Source organism: Peromyscus californicus, unplaced genomic scaffold (assembly GCF_007827085.1).
Source record: "Peromyscus californicus insignis strain IS unplaced genomic scaffold, ASM782708v3 Scaffold_24__1_contigs__length_46423439, whole genome shotgun sequence".
NCBI classification, from domain to species: Eukaryota; Metazoa; Chordata; class Mammalia; order Rodentia; family Cricetidae; genus Peromyscus; species Peromyscus californicus.
This window is the reverse complement of record NW_026294535.1, coordinates 38512759-38530068: the sequence shown is the minus strand read 5'-3', so window position 1 is coordinate 38530068 and position 17310 is coordinate 38512759. Positions and strand designations below refer to the sequence as shown.

The 17310-nt window shown below is 46.9% G+C and overlaps 1 protein-coding gene across 1 annotated transcript in view; it reads right to left on the bottom strand.

Moving 5' to 3' along the window:
• CUNH12orf56 (chromosome unknown C12orf56 homolog) overlaps positions 1–11430 on the bottom strand; it is a 54018-nt gene extending 42588 nt beyond the window's left edge. The window contains exons 1-2 of the mRNA XM_052753480.1: positions 10994–11430; positions 4281–4440 (exon numbers count right to left, since the gene is read on the bottom strand). Coding sequence (XP_052609440.1) covers positions 4281–4440; positions 10994–11245 — 412 coding nt within the window. The 5' untranslated portion in view covers positions 11246–11430. The remainder of the gene's footprint in view (positions 1–4280; positions 4441–10993) is intronic.
• Positions 11431–17310: the final 5880 nt, after the last annotated feature.

Genomic DNA, 17310 nt, shown 5'->3' with positions numbered 1-17310 from the left:
GCATCATGCCCTGGGTCTGGGTCCTGGACTTAAAAGAGGAAAAGTTAATTTGAACATGGGCATGCGTGCATGCACCTTCTCTCTGCCCTTTGCCTGTGGGTGTGGCTCCCGGCTTCCAGTTCCTGCCCTCGCTTTCCCAGTGATGGACCGTAGCCTGGGACTGTAAGACAAATGAGTCCTTCCCCTTAAGTGCTCTGCCATATTTTCACAGAAAGCAGGGCGGACCACAGGACGGCAAATGTGCTTTCTCTGTTGCAAGAGATTTATCATACTGAAAAAAAAAATCCTCTTCCTGTGAAGCCGTTCAAGCTGACGTAAAAACTTCCCATCAAACCTGGGAGAGTCCGCATAGCCTGGTTCCCATTTTAGATCTTTCCCATATCACGAGCTTTAGGAAATGTCCCAGGTTTTAGCTTGCATACACGTGTGTGTGAGCGCGAGCATGTGTGTGTGTGTGTGTGTGTGTGTGTGTGTGTGTGTGTGTGTACAAATATAGACGCATATAAATTTTTGGTTCCATTTCTCTTTCTTTTGTTCTTGTTTAACTATGTAGTCCAGGCTGGCCTGGAACTTGCTATGTAGACCAGGATGGCCTGGAACTTGCAATGATTGCCCTGCCTGTCTCCCAAGTGCTGGGTTAGAGGCATGTGCTACCACACTGGATGTGGATTTTTCTTTTTTTTTTCTTTTCGTTTTTGTATTGTTTTGTTGCTTGCTTTTGGGTTTTTTCTTTCTTTTTAAATAATTGAATTAGCTTTCATTTTATATGCATTGGTGTGAAGGTGTCAGATCCTCTAGAACTGGAGTCACAGACAGTTGTGAGCTGCCATGTGGGTGCTGGGAATTGAACCTGGGTCCTCTGGAAGGACAGTCAGTGCTCTTACCTGCTGAGCCACCTCTCCAGCCCATGCTTTTCTTTTTTTGAGACAGAGCTTCAGGTTGCTGAGGCCTGCCTCAGACTCACTATGCAGATAAGGGTTACCTTTACTTCCTGATCCTCCTGCCTCCACCTCCCAGGTGCTGGGACCACAGGCATGAGCCACCACACTTCATTCTGCTCCATTTCATTAAATTATATTTCACCCTGCTTTGGGGGTGAGTCTGGTTTTTTTTTGTTTTGTTTTGTTTTGTTTTGTTTTTTTATTTGAAGTCTCCGTGATGCCCTCTGTGGTTCTAGAGCTATGTCAGGGAACCACTAGTCACATGGAGCTGTTTAAACCCTAATCAAAATTCAGTTACTCAATAGTCTTCACCTTTGATAGCCAAATATGGCAGTGTCAGACATAGTTCAACTCTATGTAAAGTATGTCCATGACTGCAGTAAGTTTTGCTGCTGATGCTGCTCTAGAATGTACCCGAAACTAAGTAATCCTTGGTCCAGTCTGTTCCAGAACTTCGGAAGGGTTCATCATCTCTGTTACCAGAGGATTTGTTCCTGCGGAGTTTGCTATAGTTTGGGCTGCACTGTCTCCCAAGGGCTGACGCCCAAGCCCGCATCACTGCTGGAAGGTGGTAGAATTCTCACAAGGTGGGGACTGGGAAGAAATAAATGAGAGCGTGCCCATGAAGGGGATACCGGGACCTGAACCCCTTCCTACCTTTCTCTACCCTTCTGGACAGGCCTGAACTTGCTCTACCATGATCCCTTTCACCCCAGGCCGCCATGCCAAGGCCCAAAACACGAGGATCAGCTGGCCCTGGACAGAGAGCGTGCACCAAACTAAGCCTTGCCTTAGAGTTCCTTCATCTCAGATGAACTGGGTCAGTAAAGGAAAGCTGACATGCCAAGTTTAATAACCACTCTGAGTCTAAACACAGAAAATTCCAAATGCTGACTGTGGTCCACACAGGGACACAGGCATGCTCGTAAGGCAAAACTGCTTTTTCTCTGTACCCCCAGAAAAAGCTGGGCCTAACAACCATGAGTAATGATTTAAACCGAAAATTTTTACTACAGATTATCTGTACTTGGAGTTTCCTTTGTTCAGATAATCAAGGTGACTGGAGAGTGGACACCTTTGCCATATGATAAAAATACTCCCCGGGCTTTCCCCCAAGAGGTTGGCGTCAGTCCTAATGATTATCTTTAACTTCTCAGTAGTTAATGCTTGCTGCTTCTCTTGGCATGAATGACATCATCCTTAACATGAAAGACTTTGGTAATGACTGTTTTCACACAGCTGTTTAGAGAGGACCACATAACAGCATCTAAGAGGTGAACCACAGAGTCCTACAGGAGGTGAACCATGGGGTCCTACAATATAGGAATACCCGAAGCAGACAGTGTACAGGACAACAGAAAATGCAGAGAACATCCATGTTAGCCTGATAAATGGTTTTTATCTTTTAATGTGTATCATCTCTTCTTGTGGTGGTAGGATGATGTTTCAAAGGACATCTGCACAAAAATGTCAGATGGGGCCAGGAGTGATGGTGGCTCATGCCTCTAATCCCAGCACTCAGGAGGCAGAGGCCAGCTTGCCGAAAAATGTGTCAGATAATATCTTCGGGGGCAAAAGTAAAGAAGAGATGACAGAGGGACTCTGTGATTAGCCACGCACAAGTACACAACATCATTTCTTCACTGTTTAATATCGTCTGCCAAGTTTCCAGGCACTTCAGTTTCACTGAACTTCACCCCACTTCATCGTGTTCTTTCAATATGTTTTCACATTCCTACCCATACTGAAAAAGAGCCAAGAAAACAGTGCTTATAGGCAGGTGGAATATGCGTTTAAGGCAAGCAACACCAGTTCGATACCCTAATTAGTGTGACAAGAGACCTGGTGAGCCACCAGGGGTTTCATTACCCTGCTAATTATGCCTGGGACAAACAGTCTCCATGCTGTAGCTATCCGTGCGCAGAGCGGCTGGTCCATTAAAGGGAAAAACATCATCCGACTTCCTTCCACTGTGTAGCCGCCCGACACTCTGGAAGGCTCTCCTGCTGACTCGGAGTGGAGTCTATGGACAGTGAATAGGTTGCTCTACTTGGGTGCTCAAAGGAGGGCTTATCCACGGGTCACCTCAGACCTCCTTTTCCAGTGTCTCCTCCTGTGCTAAGGATGCAATCATTTTTATTATTTATTTACTTACTTACTTAATGTGCATGAGTGTTTTGCCTGCATGTATGTATATGCACCACCTCTCTGTCTGATGCCCATGGAGGTCAGAGGAGGGCAATGGATCCCTTGGAACCAGAGTTATGGATGGCTGCAAGCCACCTGTGGGTGCTGGGAACCGAACCCTGGTCCTCTGTAAGAACAGCAAGTACTCTCAACCACAAACCTGAGCTATACAGCAAAAACTATCTCAAAACTAAGAATCCCAGAATCCTTCATCTTCTATCTTTGGTCATTCTGTGTATCTGATTTGATTCCCTATCTTCCATATTTCCCCAGGTAATGTCTGACCGCCCCAGCCTGCCTTCAGCAAGAATCCTGATTGGTCAAATTAGCTGACCGCCCCTGACTGGTCAAATTGGCTGAATGCCCATGACTTGGATGCTTCTTCTTAATAGTTTTCTATCCAATGATCCCATCCTGATTCTTGGTTATAAATCCCCCTTGTCCATACCACAGACAGAGTTAATCTCTGTCCTAGATACTAAGTCTCTGTTTAGTAAAGCTCTAACAAAGCCAGGTGGTGGTGGCTCATGCCTTTAATCCCAGCACTCGGGAGGCAGAGCCAGGCAGATATCTGTGAGTTCGAGGCCAGCCTGGTCTACAGAGCAAAATCCAGGACAGGCGCCAAAACTACACAGAGAAAGTCTGTCTCGAAAAAAAGGTTCTAACACAACTTGTTTTACCTCTGTAACTACTGCTGGGGACACACGAGCAGCAATTTCTCTCTTTTGTTTTTGTACTTTTTTTAAACAGGAGCTTGACTTATGTTAAATGACCATCCCTTCCTGGTGGGAGGCCCAAGACTCAAAGGATGGCCAGTGGATAGTCTAGACCCAAGTTCATGAGCCTTCTCTTTACCCGCTATACTTTTAAATTCTGTGGGTGTCAAAAGGTAGAGAAGCTTTGTCTCAAAAAAGAAAAAAAAGGCAGCTGATTTTTTTTTCTTTTTCTTTTTTTTTTGGTAAGATTTATTATGTATACAGCATGTATGACTGCAGGCCAGAAGAGGGCGTCAGATCTCATTACAGATGGTTGTGAGTCACCATGTGGTTGCTGGGAATTGAACTCAGGTCCTCTGGAAGAACAGACAGTGCTCTTAACCACTGAGCCATCTCTCTAGCCCTGATTTTTTTTCTTATGTCATGGACTACATACCTTTTTGGTTCACATTGCTGTGGTGAAGTGGAAACAGGAATTTCCCCACACCTCTGGGTTTTCCACACTCTTTTTTCAAGACCGTTGAAGAGTAGACAATACGAATGTGCTGGTTGATTTCTCTATCTGGAGAATTCAAAAATTCTGGGTAATCGTCAATCTGAAAAAAAAATTGATCTCATTGAACACAACACCTTCTTATTTGGGGGAAATAAATTCCCCACACTAAGGGCAAGTTTAATGTGAGTTGTTTTCACAATTCTGCACCGGGACACGTTTTCTCTTCTTGTTCTCAATTCTTCCTCTATTTATTCTGGTTCCTACGAAAAACACAACAGGCCACAGAGGCCATTTACACTATAGGATTATCCGAGAAACCATTTATACTACAAGATTATTCAATAAATAGCAATGGTGTTTTGTTAAAACACATCCCTCTCCTCTTCATGGTTTTTAATGTGTGTGTGCTCGTGTGGGTGTGTCTGTCTGTCTGCTGTGTGCATCTCCACTTTGTGTGTGTGTGTGTGTGTGTGGGGTATGTGTGTGTGGAGGGGTATGTGTGTGTGCTTGTGTGGGTGTGTCTGTCTGTCTGTGTGCATCTTCACTTTGTGCGTGTGTGTGTGTGGGGTGTGGGGGGTGGGTATGTGTGTGTGTGCATCTCCACTGTTGTTTTTAAGGTGTATATGTGTGTGTATCTGTGTCTCTCTGTGTGTGGGGGGGTGTCTGCGGGTGTGTGTTTGTGTGTGCGTATCTGTGGGTGTCTGTAGGTATTTGTGGATGTGTGTCTGTGTCTGTGTGGAGGTATCTGTGGGTATGTGTTTGTATCTGTGAGTGTGTGTACGTGTGTGTGTGTGTGTGTGTGTGTGTGTGTGTGTGTGTGTGTGTATGTGTGAGCACATAAGGGCAGGTGCCAGCAGAGGTCAGAAAGGTGCATAGAATTCCCTGAAGCTGGAGTTACAGGGTAGTTGGGAGCACATGGATACTGAAAACGAAACTCAGGTTCTCTGCAAGAGCAGCCAGTGCGCTCAGCCACTGAACCATCTCTCCAGTCCCACTTTTAGCCCCAGTCTTTTTGAACTGATACGCATGTTAGTTTTTTTTGTTTTTTTAATTATTTTGTTAGTTAGTATATAAAATACTGGGTTTCATCGTGGCGGTTTCATACGTACGTGCCGTCATCCTTTATTCTCATTGCTGGAGCCCGGGACCACTGCAGGGCACAGAGTCATGGGGCAAGAGTGAAAGGCCGAAAGGGAGGAGGGGCAAGGGCTGCTGAGGTCGGCAGAATTTTCCTCGCTAGCTTTGAAGAAGAATGAATTCGTGGGGGAGTTATAGATCTCTGTGGCTTTATTTGTCATTTTAAAAAATGTGCCACACACAGGAGGGTCTCCAGAGGTTGCTGAGACATGAGCTCCAAGTTCTAGAAGGGACCATACCTCAGAGGAGCAGACAGGAAGTGATACAGGAAGACATCCGATGCATCCTTCTGGCCTCCCTGTGCACACACAGGTCCATGCACTCAGCACGCGCACACACAGATGGATGTTTTCCTGTCCCGACTGCCTATTCCCAAATACCTAGCAGCTGCTTCCCAAATTACCACACAGAGGCTTATATTAATTATAAATGCTCAGCCAATAGCTCAGGCTTGTTACTAACTAGCTCTTACATTTTAAGTTAATCTATATTTCTATTTAGCTTTGCCACATGACGGTACCTTTATTAGCATGGCATGTTCACCCTCTGCCTCTGGCTGGTGACTCCTGACTCCGCCCTTCTCCTTCCCATCATCCTTAGTTTGGCCATCCACCTATACTTCCTGCCTGGCTACGGGCCAACTAGTGTTTTATTAAACCAATTAGAGTAACAAAATCCTTACAGTGTCCAAGAGTATTATTCCACAGCATGTGAGCACACACACAGGTATTTATTTTCATTAAGTAATATTTTTGGTATTTAAATTTTTTTTTTTTTTTTTTTTTTTTTTGGTTTTTCGAGACAGGGTTTCTCTGTGTAGCTTTGCGCCTTTCCTGGAACTCACTTGGTAGTCCAGGCTGGCCTCGAACTCACAGAGATCCGCCTGGCTCTGCCTCCCGAGTGCTGGGATTAAAGGCGTGCACCACCACTGCCCGGCAATATTTTTGGTATTTAAATATTTTTAAAATTATCTAGGGGCTAAAAGGATGGTTCAGTGCTTAAGAATACCTGAGGCTCTTATGGAAAAATCAAGTTTGATTCCCAGCACCCACACTGAAAGATGGCAACTTCCTATAACCCCAGCTCCAGGGATTCTGACATCCTCTTCTGGCCTCCTGGGGACCCCCACCAATAAATAAAAATAAAACATAAAGAAAAATAATGTGTCTAGCCTTAGAGATATTTTAACAAATTGCATAGTCTGTACAACACAGAACTCTAGAGAATGCCTTCAAAAGTAGCTGTTGCTGGACGATGGTGGCGCACGTCTTTAATCCCAGCACTTGGGAGGCAGAGGCAGGCAGAACTCAGTGAGTTCAAGGCCAGCCTGGTCTACAAAGTGAGTTCCAGGTCAGTCAGTACTGTTACACAAAGAAACCCTGTCTCAAAACAAAACAAAACAAAACAAATAGCTTTTAATCAGCACTTTAGACAGGCTTGCCCAAACTTTCCAGGAAACTTTGAAATAAGCCATACCAAATACCTGTAAAGACCTTAAGTGCATTTAAACTGTTTTTTTTTTCTAAAAGAGAAATTTCACCCTCTCCAAAACATGTGCAGATTTCTGATCTAACATTTTGTAGCTGCTGCCTCCATCTTTTTTTTTTTTTTTTCCTCTTCTTTAGAAGAGAAAATGGGATTTCATCTACCTGCTTGCAGGGTTGTTGTTTGGTTGGCTGGTTGTTTTTTGTTTTTGGTTTTCCCTGAAGTATAACTACACCTTAGATTCATAGAAAATGCTGGGCAGTGGTGGTGCACGCCTTTAATCCCAGCTCTCGGGAGGCAGAGGCAGGCGGATCTCTGTGAGTTCGAGGCCAGCCTGGTCTACAGAGCGAGATCCAGGACAGCCATGGCAGATACATAGAGAAACCCTGTCTTGAGAAACTAAAAAAAAAATTCACAGAAAGCGTCCAGCCACACAGCGAACAGGGAGAGCTGGGGCCCAGAAGCATGAGGGTAGCTTGCTCTGGGAATTACAGATGTCCCTGTGACAGAAGGACAAAGGCACACAGGGAACCCAAGACAAGCAGACATTAAATAACCAGAAGACAAGCTTGTAGAGTAAGGTGAGAAGTCTGGGGACAACAGTAAGGACGCAGAAAAAGTGGCCCCGGAGCGAGGAGAGAGGGGACCACTTTAGCTTTCGGGAGAGAAGGGCTGGTTCTCAAGCTGCTTGGCAGTGACTTTATGTCACAGTGTGACTGCCTTGACATGACTCAGAGGGTGACTGCGCATATTACAAGAAGTTAAGGACTATGAAATTCTCAAAGAACTAATAAAAATGTTAAATTTTTAAAACCTGGAAAACTCGAACATGGTGTGGTGGTGCATGCCTCTGCCCGTGGGAGACAGCGGCAGGCAGACCTCTGGAACTGACTGCCAGCCTACAATAGCAAGCCCTACATAGCAAGTTCCAGGCTGGCCAGGACAAATCAGTGAGACCTTTTCTTTTTTAAAAAAAAAAAAAAAATTGAGAAAATTCTATACATTTTATATTAGCCAGGCACATTGGTATCAGGTAAAGCAATTCTGTGATGGGCATTTTTCATTCAACCTATGGAGTCAGGAGCTAGAAAACTGACTCAGAGGTTAAGAGCACAGCCTGCTCTTGCAGGAAACCACACTCAGTTCCCAGGGCCCACGCCGGGCAGCTCGAAACCACCCGTAACTCCAGCAGGATCCAAAGTCTCTGGACTCCACAATCACCTGCTCTCATGTGCAGACATAAGAATAATTAAAAATAAAATACATTGCCAGGCGGTAGTGATGTAGGCCTTCAATCCCAGCACTCAGGAGGCAGAGAGGCAGGCGGATCTCTGCGAGTTCGAGGCCAGCCTGGTCTACAGATCGAGTTCCAGGACAGTCAGGACTACACAAAGAAACGCTGTCTTGAAAAACCAAAATAAATTTTAGAGGGGAAACCTATGGCATCTAGTGCAAGTTTCTAGACCATAATAATTGGAGAACTATCTTATAAAATCTGGGTTATTTCTCAAGAAGAAGAATCTTAACAGCTCACTCACTTGAAGTGCCATAAGGAATACACTGCTTAATCGGTTGCCTATGGTGTGTATGGCCGATATAACACATTGCCACAGACAGGCTGGTGTTTAGCAACACAAATCTACTTCCTTGCAGTTCTGGAGGTGAGACGTCCAGTCAGGAGCCCCAGCCTTGTGGGGATCAGTCAGTGGAGCTCAGTGGAAGAGCACTTGCCTGGGCTGCACAAGGAAGGACTGCATTTGGTCCCCAGCAATAGAGACAAGCACGAGCTCACAGCAAGGCACTGGCAGGACTGTACGCCTTCGAGAGGCCCCCTAGGGAAGTCTGTCTCCTTGATGTTTTCAGCTTCTCCATGCTGTCCTCCTTCCCCACGCTCCCAACCCCTTCTTCCTCTGAAACTAACAATGGCGGGTCGGGTCTTCCTCAGGCTGCCTCTCCCTCTTTCACTTACATTGGGCCTGCCAGGATACTACTTATTGATCTAATTTTATTCATTTATTTTTAAAAAAAAGGATTCAATTATGTGTATATGTGAGAGGAAGGGTATGCATATATATGTACAGTGCTTCGGATACCCTGGAGCCGGAGTTACAGGAGGTTGTGGACTGTGGGATGCGGGTGTTGGGAACTGACTCCGGTCCTCTGGAAGAGCAGTAAGCACTCATCTCTCCAGCCCCTGTTTATCTACTTTTTCAACAAGGTCTTGTTCTGTACTCCAGGCTAGCCCCAAACTCATGATCCTCCTGCCTCTATCTCTGGAATGCTGGAGTTACAGGCATGGGTCACCAAGCCCGGTTCAGACTCCTGTTTTAAAGTCAGATGAGTGGCAGTCTCAGTTCCCTTGTCATGTGCTATAACCATAGTTACAGATTTGGACTGTGATTATCTTCGGGGAGGAATTGCTTTCACAGTTTCCAACGCTAACCCACAATACTCAAGAGGGACAATGAATGACCCTACTAACTGTTGAAATCTGAGATCCGTGCAGCCCACATACACATGTTACATTTTCTTCTGGGAGGTTTGGTTGTTTACTTTGGGGAGTTGTTTCATCTTGCTTGCAAAATGGGAGATTGAACTTAGTCATCATGCATTAATATTCTTCTGCATTCTGGCTGGGCTGTTCCATAAAAAATGTAAAGGCAATTTAAAATTTTAAATTAGCTCAAAAAACTGGAAATAATGGCAAAGATTTGTTTCTTTTACTCAAAGAAGAAGAAGAGGAGGGGGGAGGAGGAGGAGGAGGAGGAAGAAGGAGAAGGAGGAGGAGGAGGAGGAGAAGAAGAAGGGGGAGGAGGAGGGGGAGAGAGGAAGAAGAAGGAGGAGGAGGAGGAGAAGAAGAAGAAGGAGAAGGAGAAGGAGAAGAAGATAGAGCTGATAAGGTAGCTCAACAGCTAAGGGCGCTTAATGCCAAGACTGAACACCTGAGTTCGAGCCCAGGACCCACAAGATGAGAGAACTGACTTCCACTAGCTGTCCCCTGACCTCTATATTCTCGCCGTGACACACACACTCACAAACATACACATGTGCACACAAGATAAAAGAGTATTAAATAAAAGTTTTAAAGAAACAAATGTGACCACAGCTGATAAGGGAAATCTGAACTTCAAAAAACAAAAAACACCCACTTCATCTAATTTCATTATTTTCTTAGAAATATGTTGAAACCGTTACGATTCGCTAGGCAAAACAGCTCCATCAGGAGCGTCGCCAACTTCTCCCTCGGGGCCACAGACTGAGCAAGCGAGAGTAAAAGGAGGCGAGACACCTGTCCCAGTGGAGAAGGAAGAAACACCTGGAAAGCAGAGCAGACTAGAGACCAGGAGCGGGAGGGGAAACGGGGTGGGGGGGGTGGATGGGGGAGATGGGCCTCCAATCGGCTGCTGGTTCTTACAGTCAGCCTCCTCCCAGAGGACAGGGATACAGTGGCAACACTAGAAACTAGGGCAAGCTCAGCCAGATTGTATCTCCGGAGACTCGGCTCTGAGGACACTCCTTCCAGGAAGCTTCCCCATCCAGTTTGGATCAAGTGGCAGCCTGACCGGAGCAAGCATCCTCTGCACATCACGAAAATTCCTTCCTTCCCTCACTTATTCTGGACCAGTCACACGTTAACTAACCCTGAGCGGCTAGAAAGTAAACAAGGCCCGGCAGCACTAAACTGGCCGCATTTGTTTGCGCGGGTGTGAGCTGCGGTCCCTCCCACACGCACTGCACAGACTGGGTGATTAATGAACAAGAGGCTGGCGTGAGGGCGTGTTTCTATAGAGGGATCAGTTGTCAGATCTGTTGCCCAACGGGGGAAGCAGGGTGTGGACAGGATGGGAAAGTGGGGGGACATCGTTATTTGAAATTCTACCTCCATCACCAGCTTTCCCGCGCAGCTGCATTCACTGACAATAAGAGGTGGGGAAGTGGTGGGCGGGACGGGGAAGGTGTTCCTCCTTTCTCTGGTGCAGGAGGAGGGATGCGAGAGCCCGGGAAGGAGCCTGCCCGCCCGCGATCCTCACCAGGTCAATGGCCACGACGTCCCGCAGAGCCACGACCCTCCGGATGGACTTGGGCGGGTTCTCCGTCAGGTAGATGAGCCGGTCGCTAAGCACCACGTACCTGAACGTGTGCTTCTCGGCGTCGGACACCACGATGCACGGCTCGTAGGCGCGGACGGCGTCGTAGACCTCGGGCGGCAGGTGCCGCCGCAGGAACGCGTCCAGACGGCTGTTCGTGCGCGCCGGGAAGCCGGACCGCGCGGGGCTGGCCATGCCATGCGGCACCCGCGGCCAGGCAGAGTGCCCCCGGTGCCTGCGCCTCCACGACACCCGGTGGAACCCGCGCGCGCCACAAAGCCGAGCGCCAGCCGCCTCCGCCACCACCGCGCCGGGACGCAGGGAGCCGACCCCGGGGCTCGGGGAACCCGCTCCGCCGTCTGGTTTCCGAGCCCCCTGCCCCGCCCGATCCCGCCCCTGATCTTTGTCCGCACCCTACACGGCGATGGGCGGGGCAAGACCAAGGTCTCTCTCGAAGGGTTGATTGACAAGCGAGAACCACTCAAGGGAAGGAATAGTTAGTCCCCCCTCTCACCCCCCAACCCCGTCCAGCTACTGAGCTACATGGTCCCATACAAACTCCATTGATAATAGAGGCCAGTTTTAATCCCATTTCCTGTTACAGAGAAACCTGAAGCATGGAGTTTTACCGATTTGAGAATCCTGTAATGACAGATTTCACATTTGACCAGTACACTGCCTAGAAATGACCATAACACTGCCTTTCCAACTTTGTCTCAGAAGCTGGACTCTGTCTCAAAGGGACCCACAGATTGCTCCGATAACGCAGGCCCATCAAAGCCATGCACCTGTGTTCCCGAGAACCATACGGAAAATGAATGCACGGTTGAAGGGCCCTCTGGAAATTGAAGCTGATGGGACCAAGGATGTGGATTATGTAGCCCTAGAGATGAAGAGCCGGTCGGGAAGAGCGCAGTACATTAGGTTAGCGAGAAGAGAAGCAGAACAGAAACTTGCCATAGGTGTGCACTTCCGTCTTTATTTCAGATCCTAGAAAAGCCATCTCTCCCCTCCTTCCCGTTCATCCGAAGACCCGAGGATGGAGCCGGGTGGCCCATACTGCAGGCCAAGCATTCCAGAGACTGAGGCCTGATAAGGCCATAAGCTGGAGGTCTGTCTTTGTTGATCTAGTGGGTTCAGGAGTGCACAGCAAGACCCTGTCCCAAAAATAAATATACGGGAAAGACACAATGAAAACCATATTATCCCTGTCTACAAACAGACCTTAATAAAATCGGATGTTCCTCACCGTGACAGTCCCCTTCCTTTCATATTTTACTATTATATACTGAATATGTAAACCATTTCAAATCCACGGAGGGAGAGGAGTAGAAATGTATTGCAATGTATAACCAGATATCGTGGGCTAGCCCACTACAATAGGGAAGGAGAAGTGCTTAAGCCTAGTTAAACAAAGCAGTAATAAGTAAACAGACTGTATTTGGTAAGAGTAGGGAACAAGTGCCACCTGCTGGCAGAATCTCAAATGGCCTGAGCACCCGAGTGTCCCTAGAGTTGACCTGACTCCTATGGACAGCCATGGGTTACAGACCCATTGATAATGGCTGTCTGCCACTTGAAGCCAATAGAAAGGCACACCTTCTTCACCTGTGCCTGATAGTTACCCCCACAACAGCAGCTCGGTGGCAAATGACTAACAAAAGAGGTGGAAACTGAAGACCAAGGGGAAAAGCCTCCCTTCAGACCACTGTTCTGTCTCCGGGGTTCTTGTTTTATGCCCACTTCCCAGGACCAAGACAAACAGGATGGCTGGACCATGACCAGAATGGCAGTGCACTTGCTGTATGTGCCAAAAAAAACCATGAGGAATCAATCAGCTTTTGGTGACCAAGACACGAACCTCACAAACCTTAAAAGGAAGCACACAAAAAAATGGGACTGGTGATGACCTCATTTAAGCCTGGCGACTCACAGAGAAGACAATGTCATGGTTTCCAGGTACTCAGTGTTCTACCTGGTTGCCAGGGAAACAGCAAAATTCAGCCTGCAGGGATGGGGTTAACCACCAAGGAAAGCTTACTGATCTGGAGCCAGGAGGATTGGATTAGATTACTAATCTAATTACTAACCCTGTTGCTCACGATCTGTGAGATTTTTAGGGGGAAAAAAAATGACTTAACCTTGCGGAGCCTGAGTTCCATCACATGAGAAATGCACCTGCTGACACCTACTCTGCCTGTCAAGGAGCGGAAGTGAGGACCAGAGAGCACCACGGACACGGAAGTGTTCACGTTCCCCTATGTTCTTCTAATCTTTCCATGGGTAGCTAACCCAAATACCGCGATAAGCACTTACTTCTTATCTTCTAAGCCCATCCAAACTCAAGACACGTTTGGTACAGATTCTGAGCCATCCAGCATTTGATAAACATTTCTACCAGAAGAATGGGGCGTTACCTGTGTGGGGCTAACCTCAAAAGGCACAGTCACTGACTACCATCAAAATAGAGTGGTGGGCCTCCCTCCAGGGTTACTTGATTGATAACTTGAAAGCACAGAAGTTTATGAGCATAACACTGTAAATTCCAGCCCACCTCAGTTTCCCTGTCTGTGAATGAAGCCCTGTATCAAAGAAGAAAAAAAGTTGTTAGTCCCCACAAAAAGAATGACTGTAAGGGCACTGTGATGTGTTGAGACGTTCACAGAGATAAACAATTACCAACCAGCACTACATGAAGATACATTGTATGAAGAATGAGACACTGCCTTAGTCATTGTGGGCTGCCATCACACACTGCTGTGGACTGAGAGGGTTAAATAACAAACATATCCCGAAGAGTCTGCAAGTCCAAGATGAAGGTATTATCAGATCCAGTGTCACTGGGGAACGGCATTCTGAAGCTTTGTCTTTTTCGGTTTTTCAAGACAGGGTTTCTCTGTGTAGCCCTGACTGTCCCAGAACTCATTCTGTAGACTAGGCTGGCTTTGGACTCACAGAGATCCCCCTGCCTCTGCCTCTGGAGTGCTGAGAGAAAAGGCATGTGCCACCACCGCCTAAAATCCAGCTCAGAACAGTTTTCTCCTAAGCTCCAGTGGTGGGAGGAAATCCAGCTTTTGTGTATCATGAGGGAGCTTCACCCTTACGCTCTAACTACCTTCCCAAAGCCCCATCAAATCCAATACCACCACAAGGAGTTCTAACATCCGCATTTGGGAGGCATGGATGGTTAATTGTGGGTGCAGAACATTTAGAAGTATCCCACAGAACCAGTGTGTGGCATGGTGGCTAAGGCCCGTAATCCTAGGACTTGGGACACAGAAGAAGGGAAGGAGGTCACATGGGTGCAGGGCCTCCCCACAAAGGCTACACAGAGAGTCCTAGGACAGCCTGTACTACCAAGTGAGAGGTCGCCTCACAAAAAACCAAAAAGCATAGAACTAACTGTAGGAACCAGCCAAGCATCAAATGTGGAAGTATGGAAATGGGTAACTACTGAAGGGGCACACATACACAAAAGAAAATCAAATGAATTAGGAGTGTGTCTGAAGAAAACAGAGTGCAGTAGTCAAAGAAGGCAAAGGAACCTAAAATCACGGTGCCAGAAATAATGAGTAAAGAGACTTTCAAGGGTGAAAGAAATAGTCGATAGAGTAGTTGAAAGAAACATATAAACTAAGAAAACAGGCCATTTTGAGTTGGTGTGATACTAATCTGGTTGTCAACTGGGCTGATCTGAAATCAACTAAAACCCAAGCAGCCTTGGTGGTGGGGGTGGGGGGGGATTTTCCTGATTGGATCCTCTGAGGTTGGGAAGACCCACCCAAAATCTGGGCCACACCTTTTGGTGGCAGCCCCTCATAAAAGGACTTGGAAGAAGGAGGCGTTCGCTTTTCCGCCTGCTTGCCCTAGTCTTGCCAGTGAGCTAACGTATCCTGTGGCTGAGACATTCCTTCTACGATCATAGAACCCACGGAAGACCAGCAGCTCTCTAGGAATTCCCAGGTACTCCAGCACCAGGTCGGGACTGCTGAGACATCCAGCTACTGATTCTTGGCCTTTCTGTTGAAGACAGCCATCGATGGACGAGCTGGACCACAGCCTGTAAGTCCCCTTTATGTCTACCTGTATATATACATGTATGTATACCTACGCTTTCTATGTAATAATGTATATTCACCCTGTCACCTCTGCTCCTTCAGAGAACCCTGACTAACCCAGTTGGTGACACTGATGCACTTCTGTAGAGTGACTGGGGAGAAGTCACTACAAAAGTAAAGCTGGGGGGTCAAACAGGGTTTGCTAGAGTCAAGAAATTCTGAATCGCCGGGCGGTGGTGGCGCACGCCTTTAATCCCAGCACTCGGGAGGCAGAGCCAGGCGGATCTCTGTGAGTTCGAGGCCAGCCTGGGCTACCAAGTGAGTTCCAGGAAAGGCACAAAGCTACACAGAGAAACCCTGTCTCGGAAAAAAAAAAAAGAAAGAAAAAGAAAAGAAATTCTGAATCAAGAGGCCAGACTATCAAGTTCCTGTTTACTTTTTCTGAGCAAGGACTTTAGAGCGGGTTTCTTCATCTGTGAATGTAACGGTGCCGGTGATTCTAGCTCTTCTAAAGAGGAACACGTGACTAAAGAGGAACACGTAAGAAAAGACAGTGAAGGGGTGACTGTATCCTTTCAAGTACTCCTGCAACTGAAAGAAGAGGGAGGCAGGGGCAGAGCATGGTAATCCCAGCTGAGACAGGAGGGGCTAGCCTGCGGTACCCAGCTATAACCCGGTCTCTATAAACAAAATGGATGGGAAGATGTGGTACAGTTAAAAAAAAAAAAAAAAGTTTCACTGTTGTAAGAACAAGACCTCTGAGCATGTTTACAATAGTACAGTTCTTTAATACCTCCTGACAAAATGGACCCGCACGAGAGCCAAGGGCTGATGAACTCCTAAGAGCGGGCTATAATTTGAAGCACGTATCTGTTATTCAACCTCTATTATGAACGTCTTCATCTACAAAATCAGGAATAGAGCTGGAGAGGTGTACTTGAGTACTTATTGCTCTTCCAGGGGACCCAAGTTTGGTTCCAGCACCCTAACAGGTTGCTCCCAACTGCCTGGACCTTCAGCTCAAAAGGATCCCTCGCCCTCTTCTGGCCTCCTCAGGCTCCTACATGCAATACATACATACAAATAAAAATAAAGTAACTTAAAAATAAAATAACAGTACCTACCTCCATACAGTGGTTGAGGATTCATGAATGTATAAACACTTAGAAGTGTGTCCGGTGTATAAAACATGCTCTACCTCCCAAATGCTGGGATTAAAGGTGTGAGCCATCCACCACCACCCCCTTAAGAAGAGGCAGTAGGCTTTGCTTAAGACTCCCCCTGGAAAAGAATTTTAGTGACATTGATAAATAAATGTAGCTGTTAAATGGTTGCACCAATTTTACTCTGCTTCTTCCATTCCCCTCCTCACTCCACTCCCAAGTTTTGTTAGCTCTATTTTGTAGTGCTCAACCTTGCTATCGCTGTGACCCTTTAATACAGCTCCTCATGTGCTGATGTCAACCATGCAGTTATTTTCATTGCTACTTCATAACTGTAATTTTGCTACTTTTATGAGTCATAATGTAGTATGTGTCTTCCAATGGTCTTAGGTGACCCCTGTGAAAAGAGTCATTCAACCCCCTCCCCACATTGGTCGAGACTCACAGGTTGAGAACCGCTGTGCTAGGGATTGAAGTTAAAGGTGGTGGATGTACCTTTTAAGATACAGTATAGCTATTTTGCCCTGGCTGGCCTTGAATTCGAGATCCTCCTGCCCCAGCTTCCCAAGCAGCTTGGATCACAGGCTTGCAGAACAGGCCAGGCCTGTTCGTTCTTCATGAGAGTCTCTGACTGCATCCAGCCTGTATTCCGTATGTCCTGAACAATCAGGTATTTAATCTAAATGTTGAGCTAGGTGTGGTGGCACACACCTTTAATCTCAGCGCTTGGGAGGCAGAGGCAGGCGATCTCTTGAGTTCCAGGCTAGCCTGGGCTACAGAGTGAGTTCCAGGACAGCCAGATCTACATAGTGAGACCCTGTCTCTAAAAAACAAAATAAAATCTAAATGTTGAATTCACTGTGTTGTTTCCTCTGGGATTAATATCTTTCTTTAGAGAGGGGTGCGCCTTAAAGGGTCTCTCTGTGTAACAGCCCTGGCTGTCCTGGAACTCGCTCTGTAGACCAGGCTGGCCTCAAACTCAGAGATCCGCCTTGCCTCTGCCTCCCGAGTGCTGGGATTAAAGGCGCGTGCCACCACC